The 12,782-nt window shown below is 38.5% G+C and overlaps 2 protein-coding genes across 2 annotated transcripts; one reads left to right on the top strand and one right to left on the bottom strand.

Annotated features, from left to right (window-relative positions):
- Window positions 1–1,322: 1,322 nt before the first annotated feature.
- On the top strand, window positions 1,323–2,062 carry LOC109172423 (uncharacterized mitochondrial protein AtMg00810-like). Its single transcript, XM_019321574.1, has 2 exons — window positions 1,323–1,665; window positions 1,770–2,062. Exons 1-2 carry the CDS (start codon window positions 1,323–1,325, stop codon window positions 2,060–2,062), a joined length of 636 nt encoding a protein of 211 aa, XP_019177119.1.
- Window positions 2,063–8,302: 6,240 nt separating this feature from the next.
- LOC109172424 lies at window positions 8,303–12,770 on the bottom strand. The gene is made up of 13 exons (XM_019321575.1): window positions 12,699–12,770; window positions 12,205–12,552; window positions 11,825–12,097; window positions 11,530–11,739; window positions 10,819–10,911; window positions 10,615–10,731; window positions 10,107–10,526; window positions 9,619–9,866; window positions 9,329–9,529; window positions 9,144–9,251; window positions 8,986–9,061; window positions 8,788–8,898; window positions 8,303–8,460 (listed from the first exon to the last, which is right to left on the bottom strand). The coding sequence occupies exons 1-13, from the start codon at window positions 12,768–12,770 to the stop codon at window positions 8,377–8,379; spliced, it is 2,361 nt and encodes a 786-aa protein (XP_019177120.1). The 3' UTR covers window positions 8,303–8,376.
- Window positions 12,771–12,782: the final 12 nt, after the last annotated feature.

The following is a 12,782-nucleotide window of genomic DNA, read 5'->3' on the forward strand; positions in this document are numbered from 1 at the left end:
CCCCGGTAGTCTCGTCTAGTGGGTTTCGGTACTTTTTGTTATTTGTTGACGATTACTCCCGTTTCTGCTGGTTTTATCCATTACGGGTAAAATCAGACATTTATAAGATTTTTGATGCTTTTTGTGTTTTGGTAGAGCGGCAGTTTTCACGCTCTATCAAGTCTATACAATCGGACTTAGGGGGTGAGTACAGAAAATTACATCACATATTCCAATCATTGGGAATTAATCACCGGCAGTCATGTGCCTACACGCATGAACAAAACGGGAGAGTTGAGCGTCGTAATAGTCACATTGTCGAAACGGGTTTAGCTCTTCTTGCTTAGGGGTCTGTCCCGCAACAGTATTGGGACTATGCCTTTGAGACTGCCACGTGTTTAATAAACTATCTCCCATCCTCAGTCCTAAAATATGAAAGCCCCTACTCTCGTCTCTACGAAGAGTCTCCACCCTATGAATTCCTATGAGTCTTTGGGTGTCAGTGTTTCCCCCATCTACGGCCTTATAATCGGTATAAGATGGAGTATCATTCCACCCCGTGTGTCTTCCTAGGTTACCCACCTTCCTATAGGGGATACAGGTGCATGGACCTTATCAGCGGGAAAACCTATATATGTCGCCACGTGCGGTTTGACGAGTCTGTTTTCCCTTTTGTCACAGGTTTACAGCGGACAAACACTACGTTGTTTCTTTGCCGTGGGTGCTGGACCCATAATACCAACTCTCACGCAATCTGTTGATCATGATCCAGGCCCAATACCACCAGTAACTGAGCCTGTCCCGTTGGCTCAAGAGGCATCGACCTTGGCTATTGAGCCGGCCACCGCACCGGTACGGGCTCAGAAACGGCCTAAACAGGCCTAGCCTCAGGACAGGGGGCATGTTAGGCGGCTTCGCCATATGACTCGGGGTACTAATGAAGAGTTCTACGCCCTAGCTACAACCACTGATCCAACGTGCTACTCTTAAGCAGTTGGCCACCCGCAATGGTGGGACGCTATGGATCAAGAGTTCAATGCTCTTCTTCACAATAATACCTGGCGTCTAGTTCCGCCTAATTCAAACATGAACATCATCGGGTGCAAGTGGGTGTTCCGCACCAAGCGCACGACCGACGGTTCAGTCGAGCGGTATAAGGCTCGTCTCGTGGCCAAGGGGTTCAACCAAGTAGCCGGGGAAGATTCTTCGACACTTTTAGCCCGGTGGTCAAACCGACTACTGTCCGTATCCTCTTTTCATTGGCTGTCTCAAACCACTGGACGTTACGTCAACTGGATGTCTATAATGCCTTCTTGAACGGGCACTTAGCCGAGACAGTATACATGAAGCAGCCACAAGGGTATGAGGATTCAACACACCCAGGTCACGTCTGTCTCCTGCAATGGTCGTTATATGGCCTAAAGCAGGCTCCGAAGGCGTGGTTTAAAGGCCTTCATGATTATTTACTCTCAGTGGGCTTTGCCTCGTCTAAAACCGATGTCTCTCTGTTTTACTACACTGTCGCCGAGTCACGAGTTTATCTTCTGGTATATGTTGACGACATAATCATAGTGGGGAGTGGCGCGACCTTGGTTGGTACTATACTACAGCGTCTAGCCTCTACCTTCAAGATTCGGGATCTTGGTAAACCAGGGTTCTTCTTGGGCATTGAAACAGTTGACTCAGGCACTAGTATGATTCTATCACATTGGCGGTATATGGCCGACCTCCTAAGCCGGTCCCGGATGGTGGATTGCAAGCCTCTAGCCACGCCTGCTTCGGTCACACAGGCTGTCTCTCCATCGTGGGTGCTCTTCAGTATCTTACTATTACGCATCCTGATCTATCTTATGCGGTAAACCGTCTTTGTCAGTTCATGCACTCACCGTCTACTGATCACTGGGCCATGGTAAAACGGGTATTACGGTACATCAAAGGCACTCTAGATTACGGGTTGTGTCTTTCACCGTCGTCAACTACCGCCATACATGCCTACTCAGATTCTGACTGGGCTAGTTATCCGGTGGATAGGAAAAGCACGAGTGGATTTGCTGTCTTTCTGGGGTCGAATCTGGTTTCCTAGCTCTCTTGGAAGCAGCGCATAGTTGCTCGTTCCTCTACTGAAGCTGAGTATAAAGCCTTAGCTGATGTTGAAGTCATGTGGATAGTCTCTTTGTTGTGCGAACTCGGGCTCTATTCTGGTTAGTCGTCCCACTTATGGTGTGATAACTTAGGGGCGACATATCTGTGTGCAAATCCAGTTTTCCATGCCCACACGAAGCATGTGAAGATCGACTATCACTTTGTTCGGGACAAGGTTGCTTCGGGAGATTTTGTGGTCAATTTCATTTCTACCAAAGATCAGCTTGCAGATGTTCTCACCAAGCCCCTACCAGGACCGAGGTTTTCTGCTCTTCGGGACAAGCTCAATGTTGTGCTTCACCAACCTTGTGCTTGAGGGGGTGTGTTAGTATTGGTCTTGTTATTATTATTATTATTATTATTATTATTATTATTATTATTATTATTATTATTATTATTATTATTATTATTGTTTAGACTATAGTACATTAGCTTGTGGTGGTAGAATAAGTCTTAGTCTCTTAGACTATTAGTTAGGAGTCTTTAGTGGTACTGTTTAATATACTATCCTGTAATATGTTCTGTTAAGATTGATTGAATAACACAAACACTCATCGTATTGACCCCCATCATTCAAAACAATTTCTTGATGACAAGCACTGCCTTTCATTAATTGTTCCTCAAACAAAAAATAGATCTCAATAGTATATACCTCTCTAGCATGTGAAATAAGTTTCACATGGTCAATCATCATAGCAGGTACCCCTTGAGCAGAACGAAAATATTCACCATTTTCTTTACTTCTCCAATCATAAATAACGCTAACAAAAGAGGAATAGAAATCACAAAGACCATCAGTCTTAGATAGTGTAACACCCCCGATTTTTACCGTATTTTTAAAACCTTAAAATGCAAGAGATAAGCAATCTAATCATCCATTAAACATAAAGCGGAAGCAAGTCTAAACGGGGGTATTATTCCACATCTTACAGTACTAAAGATGCACAGGCGGGAAAACTAAACAGTATAAACAAGTCATAAAGAGTCAAGGCACACAGGCCGCTCAAAAGGCTCACAGGCCATCAGAACATAACGTCTAGACAAGGTGACTAAGCAATCTATCGCTCCAAGTCTAGCGCTCTCGGGCATCTACTCAAAACCTGTAGAAGAAGGAAAACATAACATGGGGATGATACCCGGTCAGCGAATATTGTTGGTAACCCATCAATACGCGTTAAATAGAATATATAGATAAGTATAAGTCAAAACCATTTTGAAACGGAATACAGTATATATCATTTCAAAACCATAGAGAGAAGTCAACTTCAAGGACTCATTCACACTCTCAAAAGGAAAAGGAATCACCATCCTTACAACAATAACAAGACAAGAATCATGAAAGACAGTATAACTCAAGATGCATTCTACTGATCACAAAGTAGAATAAATCAAGACATGCTCATTAGCAAAGAATACACATTCACACAACGGCAACTACATGCCACAGTGACAACTACATGTCACAAGTATCATAGTTCCAAGTTCCAACCTTATGCCCTGTTCCAACCTTATGGCTAACCCCGGCCTTATTTCAGTTCCAACCATTACCTCAAAGTAACCCATGTACTTCTAAGTCCAACCTTTTGCCTCTGGGGACCGTCATCCCCCCACCAAAATCCACCAACATTTCCGCTGAACTCTCAGTACACGAGGGTACCATTAATTTCATGATCACAAAACCGCCAAACTCGTGAGCAAAGCTCAAGTAACAAACCACCAATCTCAATCATAATCACACAAGTCATCATCATTACCAAGAAGACTAAGGTTCCACAATAACCTTAATCAAGTATCAATCAAAGGGTACAATGATTACATACGTTCATATCATAGGAATCAATCAATGGATCACAAAAAAGATATGAAACCATACTCAACAACGAAAGATCACAATCCGACACCAAACGATGGTCAACACAAGTTGCAAATCCCAATATGAAAAAACAAACCGCACATACTAGCATTTCAACATCAAACTAGCAAGCTTATCAAACGGGTAAACCAAAAGTAGTTCCATAGAACATTCAAGACTCACAGTAGTCCAACGAATCACAAAGTCGGACCCTTAGAACGATTCAAGACACCATATCCTACATGGATTCCTAACATACCGTTCTAGACATACGAAACATCAAGAAGACTCACAAATGGCCCAATAAAACAACATCAGGATGTCAAAACATCAATACCGAGTCAAAAGAATCGCGGGGAACAAATCCCCGCCATCGTCCAACAGTGTTCCCCGCGGGTGGGGCCACGGGTGGACAACCACCCGCGGTTCCGCCCGCGGGTACCAACCCACAAGGCACCATGTACCCCGCGGGTGGGACGGCGGGTAGGCCTCTGCCGGTAGTTCCGCCCGCAGGTACGCCCTGTACACCAAAATAATCCCTTCGGGGATTTTCAACAACAAGTCCAAATTCAAGTCCAAAACACCTAAAATCTCACACACAACAACAACAATATGACTTGAACCCAAGAAATAGCCAAGCAATGGCATTCAAGAACCCTAAGAACAAGCTCTAAACATGCATCACCACAAGACAATGCATCAAATCTCACATTTCAACACAAGTATCACAAGTAGAAGCCAAGAATAATCATATAAGTAAGAAAATAAGTTTTGTAAAGCATGGGTTACCTTTGTAGCCTAATAACTTCTTCTTTTCACCCTTAGAAAGCCTTTCCTAAAGCTCTTCTTCCACACCAACTTCATACACAAACCAAAAGACATCAAAGATTCTATCTTTAGAAAAAGACACCTAAAAGGGGGTTAAAAACACCAAAAGACCAAGGATCTTACCCTCCCTTATGCTCAAGATGAAGAAAGTAGGAATCTTGGGAGAAAACTTGCAAGATTTGGGATGCTCAAATCCTAGCTTGGAGAAGAAGCTACACCTTTTTAGAGAGCTAGAGATTTTTGTGTTTGGATTGTAGGGGGAATGAAATGAAGAGGTGTTGCTAGGTTAGCTTGAACCACAAACCTTAGGTAGAAAGACATCCCTACCCTTACTAAAGTTGGAAAGACAAGGGAACAAGGGCACAACTCAAGAAGCACAAGGTACAACTCTTTTACTTTAAGTGACTAGTCAAAATTTAGTCCCTCGACTATTGAATTTCAGGATTTTTAGGAATAAATTAACAAAGAGACTAGGATTAATTCTCTAATTAATCCTTGATTAGAGTTTGAATTTACGGGGTGTCACAGATAGCCTTCTAGAAATTAAATGATTTGTAGTTTCACTCCTTTGTGAAGATAAAATTACCCCAGAAAAATAATCCTTGTTAAATGGTGGACACCATTTCTCCCTACAATCATAAATCTTCCCTAGCCACGAATTCTTGTGACACTTATATTCCGTCACCATCCTGAAATTTACAAGACACATTTACTAAAAATTCGTGTAAAAGACAACAATAAGATAACCAAATCACTAACAGATGCCCCACAAACCAAAACACTATATATTCATAACTGATATACATTAGAATCATAATTGCTATATTGTAGACTCATAATTGCTATACTCCAGATCCATAATTTTTAGACTGTAAAATTCATAATTCATATACTTCATATTCATAATTGCAATATTGTAGATTCATAGTTGATATACTGTAGATTCATAATTGCTATAATGTATATTCATAACTGATGTATTGTATGTTCATAACTCGTACACTGTAAAGATATCCATGAAATCCTTATTGTTCCTTAACGTCTTGATATGCTTCTTCGAATTCTCACCAATATGTCATATGCAAAAACGATGGCGTGATGTTGGAAAAACTATCAAAATAGCAGCAGTCATAGCTGCACATTGATCCGTCATGATAGATTGTGGACACTTGCCATCCATAGATCTTAAAAAAGCTCTAAACAACCACACAAAGGATTCTATCCTCTCGTTCTTCAAAAACCCACAACCAAACATTACATTCATGCAATGATGATTCATCCCTACAAAAGGCCCACATATCATATCATATTTGTTAGTGCGATATGTTGTATCATGCACTAACAAATCTCCAAACAATTCATAATCCCGTCTCATTTGACCATCCCTCCAAAAAAAATTACACAATCTCGCATCGGAATCAACTTCAAAATCGAAAAAAAAGTTAGACTCATTAGACTGCCTCCTCCTAAATATTTCAATTAAAGAATTGGAATCAGTTCCATCCAAGCTCTTAACTGTGTCACAAGCCAGCGAATTATAAGCATCACGACTGGTGAAACCAATCAATGGAGACCCACCTGATTGATGTTTCAAAAACCTAATACCACCCGCCAATCCAACTCCACTCTCCTTCAAATCTTTTAAACATGAAAGCTGATTACTTCCCACTCTTCTATGTGAACGAAGTAGATGACTCTTCTCTAAATCACATAACTCATGATTGTGCACATTCATATGTTTTGAAACTGTCCACGAGCCATCCCCACCCACATCAAACTAAACAAATACACCACACCCCATCCTTGTATCAATTTTTGAATAAAGCTTAACACCACTATCTGCCTTAAACTTAAAACTAGCCTTAGAACAGTAAAATCTTTTCATTTGAATTGTCTTGGTAGATGCCTTGTAACGTTAAGTTGTTTACCCTTCCTCACTGTAACACCCCCTAAAACCATGTTATTTAAAGCCTTAAAACATTCAGATAACTTAAACCAAAACACCAAACACAGCGGAAGACTGAAAGAGAAGATATATATAAAACAAGGAAACGGGGTGCTATGCCACGCTCACCCAAGGGTGAACGCACAGGCTAAATCTGCATTGTTTAAAATCTACAACCACCCAACAGAGTACTAAGTCTAGATTGGCTCACAGGCCACAAAACATAAAAGGGGAGCTATACTAGCTGGCACTAGACCGCGCACTCGTCTAAGCATCACCTGAAAGAAGCATATAAAACATGAGACGATGCCCGGTCAGCGAATAATGCTGGTAACCCACCAATACATGTGAATACACTACAAGAAAAATGCACATAGACAACGGTTAATAACCGTTGTCGTAGGGGTAAAACTTCTGTTGTTGAAGCCGGTGTTGTTGTAGGTCACGCGCATAGACAACGGTTTTTAACCGTTGTCTTTTCTAGAAACGACAACGGTTTTTCAACCGTTGTCTATTAAGTGTTGTTGAAACCAGTGTTGTTAAAAGTCACGCACATAGACAACGGTTTTAAACCGTTGTCATTTCTAGAAACGACAACGGTTTTCTAACCGTTGTCTATTAAGTGTTGTTGAAACCGGTGTTGTTAAAAGTCACGCACATAGACAACGGTTAAAAACCGTTGTCTTTTCTTGAAACGACAACGGTTTTCGAACCGTTGTCTATTAGGTGTTGTTGAAACCGGTGTTGTTAAAAGTCATGCACATAGACAACGGTTAAAAACCGTTGTCTTTTCTTGAGACGACAACGGTTTTCGAACCGTTGTCTATTAAGTGTTGTTGAAACCGGTGTTGTTAAAAGTCATACACATAGACAACGGTTTTTAACCGTTGTCTTTTTTAGAAACGACAACGGTTTTCGAACCGTTGTCTATTCAATGTTGTTGAAACCGGTGTTGTTAAAAGTCATACACATAGACAACGGTTTTTAACCGTTGTCTTTTCTTGTAAAGACAACGGTTTTCGAACCGTTGTCTATTAAGTGTTGTTGAAACCGGTGTTGTTAAAAGTCACACACATAGACAACGGTTATAAACCGTTGTCATTTCTATCAACGACAACGGTTTTTGACCCGTTGTCTATTCAATGTTTTTGAAACCGGTGTTGTTAAAAGTGATGCACATAGACAACGGTTTTGTAACTGTTGTCTTTTCTTTAAAAGACAACAGTTATAAACTGTTGTCTATTGTGTGTTGTTGAAATCGCTGTTGTTAAAAGTCACGCAGATAAACTGTTGTCTTTTGTAGAAAAGACAACAGTTTCAAATTGTTGTCTATTGTAAAATAGACAACGATTTTTAACCGTTGTCTCAACGGTTTTTAACCTGCTTAAATTTTAATCATATACCAAAAAACAATTTATCCATTCACCATGGCCAACTGTAGTTACATAATTTTGCACAAGCTAAGGTTCAAAATAACAAGTGTAAATACTTCCATGACCAATTCTCATCGAATCAAATATCATCCAAGTCATAATAATACAAAAAACAATTCGACGAAGTCATCATAATACTACAACAAACAATTCCACGAAGTCTAAAAGATCACAACGTTCTAATGATCAAATCATACCTACTGTATATAACTTGATATAATATCGGCCCATTCAGAACGCACCAGATCAATAACCGCTTTGTCATATTCAACTTGTTGGAACTACATGTAAAAAGTGAGTAAATAAATTAGTAATTGCAATGAAATTCGAAATAAGTTAGGAGTAATTTTCAAGAACCAATATACGGTAATAGAGTTTTAGCAGTTCTAAAGGCAAGAGCTTTTGTATTTTCTCTAATCTCTCCACTTTAAACTTTGTGAATAAAATGATCAAATTAAAAACTAAAAAGCATTCATTCAATAGACATCAACAATAAATGGAGTACTCAAAATTATACTGGCAACAAGAATCTCAAATGCATCATATTTCCACTTTGAAACATTGAAATCAAAATAATTTTAAACACGAATTAGAAATTGAATTATTACCAGTGCTTGAACAGAATCTTTATCATCAATGTCCGGCATGTTCTCAATTAAAGTCTTCAGGTAAGCCATGACATAGAAACCGCATTGGTTACTATCCGGCTGACGAGGAGCCTACAAATGTTAAATAAGATTTGCATGTGCATTACAATTTAACATATACAAACACTTATATCTAATTAGTTACAAATATTAAATTACCTTGACAATTTCCCAAGCAGTTTTACTTCGTCCTTTCTTTCCATTCCCAGAGGCCGCATGAACCATTTTAATAGCCCTTCAAATATATTGTTGATTATTCAGATTATGTGATAATCATACTGATATAAATCGAAAGAAATAACAAAAAAAAAACTTACATTTCTACAACATGTTTCCAATCATCATCGCGAATGCGATGACTAAGAGGGTCCCACAAATAAACAATATCCTTACTGACGTTGATAACTGTCAGAATCCAATGGAAACTATACAGAAACACAAAATTATATTACATCAATAGAAAATAATATGCAATGGAAAGTATAATTGTAATCATTCTTACCCTACATTACATGGCACCAAAAGTGATGCACTACTTGGATTGTCAATTAGTCTGTCTGCTAAAGCTCGTGCCCTACTTTCCAACTGTTTGTCTAGGAAATTTTTATCTGTTCTTGTCGTTGGCACATGACCTACATGACATGGCTGCATAAATCTGAATTTTTCAAGCTTGTTGTCTTCCATCATCTTTTTATACAAATACCTAACATTGGAATGGAAACTGAATTAGAATAACAAAGCATAGAAGTGATAAGTATATATAATTGACTCGAAATATATATTAAATCATACCATATGTACACAGCAATACATGTGTACGATATTGGCATCAATTGACAAAACGGAGTCACATCTTCGTCGTGCACATATAGAGTACATTCTTCCCCGAAGACATTTTCATCTAGCACTATTTTTAAACTCTCTCCATTCCCAAGTGCACGCTTGTAATAACAGTATAGTAGCCATAATGACTTAGGCATACTTGAGGAGTTCAACTCAAGCTTTTTGACTTCCTTGCTCGGTTTCTTCTTACATTGTTTCTAATTTGCAAAATATACACATATTAGGTAAATAAATAAATATACTAACCAAGACATGTGAATTATATACATGCACAAATTAACATCTCCTACAGTTTATATGAAAAATGCAAAACATTTGAAAATTGAGAGGATGAAGCAAATCTGCAAAACATTTGACAGAGGCACCAATACGTAGATAGTAATTTTTGCCTAATAAACTAAGTAAAATGTAAACTTCAGTAAAGAGGGAATATTTACCTCCAAGACATCTTCTTTGTCAATAAACTGCAGCTCATCATCATCATCTTCGAAATCCAATTTTTGTTTCATAAAACCAATTTCTTCTTCACTCAGCTTCATCGCACCCTTTGCATCCTTTGCAGTACAACTCCCTTTTTCTTCAATCGGAGATGATTTAAAGGCAACATTTTGAAGGACCAAATTTTCTAACTTTGCAACTCTGTCTTCTACTGTTGCTTGTCGTCTTAGAAGGACATTTTTCTCATGGTTAGGAAGCATCCCTTTACCCAATCTGAAATATGTTGAGGGATTGACATGTCCACCTATAGCCCTCACCCGACCTCCATGCTCCTTAGATTCAAGAGCCTGTGTCAGGATGTCCTCATTTGGTCCTTGAAGTTGCAACAAACCATCTTGCTTTTGCTGAATATATTCATCCTGTAATTCATGACAAATGACCATGATAACCACAATCTTTCGAAATACATAAAGAGGAAAATACCAGTAAATTAAAGGTTTTGCTTACAATCTTTGTAAATTTTGTCTTCAAAACATCTCCTTCTATTTCTCCTTGCTTACTAGTTCTCCCTTTCTTCCAAAGTATAGCTCTATTCACTTCGTCATCATCACACAATTCTGTTGACTACAGCCAAGAAGATTTATCAATGTCAAACTAAGGGTGAAAATGAGTTTAAGTTATTAGTGAAAGTGAATAGAGATAAATACTTACAATTTCACTAGCAAGACGCGCATATCCTTTACGAGCAAGCCTATGTGGATAAAGGTTTTGCTTTCTTCGTACCTTTTGCTGCTCGCTTAGTTTCTAAGACAAACATGATCAAAACTTGACATTATATTTCTAAGACAAAGATGATGCTTCATGCTTGAAAAGTGAAAACAGACATGATAAAAACAGAAATGAGGAAAAGGGGGAACACTTCATCTTTTTTGATTTCTTAACTGAACTCATTAATTGGTAATATTACAATAAATCTTAATTGTTATACGGTTTGGAACAACCTGAATACATAAATGCTAAACTAATATATATATATATAAATATATATATATATATATATATATATATATATATATATATATATATTCTAATTGAATATGCCTCATAGGTGGGGATTTAATTTTTTAGTTATTTTCCAGAGGACAGATGGCCAAAGCATAATCTTAATGACTAAGCATCACAACAAATCATATTACTGCAATTACACAGGACAGTCAGAAATCATGTGGCATCAAACATGGGTGTGGTTTCTGCAAGTTTGTGTACTGTATAGAGCTAAATTGTTCAATGGGATAAGTTGCTATTTTTGTTAAACACACTTTGCAAGATGAATACCTGTGCAAAAGCTTGTGGTGGGCATTTGAACTTTTTAAATTAAATTGATATATACACATATAGATAGACTTCTAGTTTTGAGGTTACCTTGAAGTCTTCGGACATGCGGCTAATCACAAATTGACTCCATTCATCTCCCATAATACCATATCCTGGGGGTGGTTTGTGCAAGTTTTCTTCATCATTCAGTCTCTTCCAAATAAAGTTATTTGTGAGTTGTGTTTTATATTGCCGCCATTTGTCATTTGCTGAACTCAAGCAAGGTTTCTTGAATATTGCCGGAACTCTGAAGCTCAACTACATAGATAAAATTTTGTGAGAATTAAACGACTAATGTGTTAAATATCACAAATACTAAGTAAACGAATTAGATTTTCCTTACATTAACAGCGTCCCATATCTTGTCTTTAATATCCTGTGGCACATGTTTCCATGTCTTAAAATTCAACTTCACCTTTTCTCTTGCAAGGACACCAATGTAACTTTGTAGTTCTGCAGCACTATCTCCAATTGGTTGTCCTAGTTCATTGAATTGTACGTCTTTCTTCAGTCCTTGTGCCCTTTGCATAGCAAGCTTATGCATTTGGGTACGACCTCGTGTGCTCCTCGTTGACTGGGTTTCTTGAGAACCCGACATGTTTTCTTCCTCATCTACCTGAACCGAGTGATAGCATACCTTACATGTTTGGGTAACACACCTCGAATAGCAACTGGAAGCAACTGTTGCATGAAAGTGTGACAATCGTGAGATTTAAGACCAACAAGTTTCAACTCCTTCACATTGACAAGGTTTCTCACATTAGATGAATAGCCTGATGGGACTTTCATATGTAACAAAGAGTTACAAACTTTCTTTTTCTCATCTTTGCTTAGGGTATAGCAAGCAGGTGGCAAAAACGTTCTCTTCTCCCCTTGTTTTGGTGCCAACTCCATTCTCACATTCATTTCCACAAGGTCTAGTCGAGCAGCTACCCCATCTTTGGTTTTTCCTGGGATGTCAAGTAATGTGCCAATAATACTTTCACACACATTTTTCTCAATGTGCATGCCATCAAGAACATGCCGAACATGCAAATGCTTCCAATACTCAAGCTCAAAGAAAATTGATTTCTTTTTTCCAACATGATTCACTAATTTTTTCTTTTAGCATTTAGCTTGCCACTGTTTTTTCCCCAACTACAATTGATCCCCTCAACTGTTTTCAGAACATCATGGCCACTCAATGGTTTGGGTGCTAAGTCGAATTTCTTGCTTACCATCAAATGCCTTCTTTTGCCTTCGATAAGGATGAGTTTTACATAAAAATCTTCTATGTCTGTGAATGCCATTTTCTTACTATG

Source organism: Ipomoea nil, unplaced genomic scaffold (assembly GCF_001879475.1).
Source record: "Ipomoea nil cultivar Tokyo-kokei standard unplaced genomic scaffold, Asagao_1.1 scaffold0416, whole genome shotgun sequence".
NCBI classification, from domain to species: Eukaryota; Viridiplantae; Streptophyta; class Magnoliopsida; order Solanales; family Convolvulaceae; genus Ipomoea; species Ipomoea nil.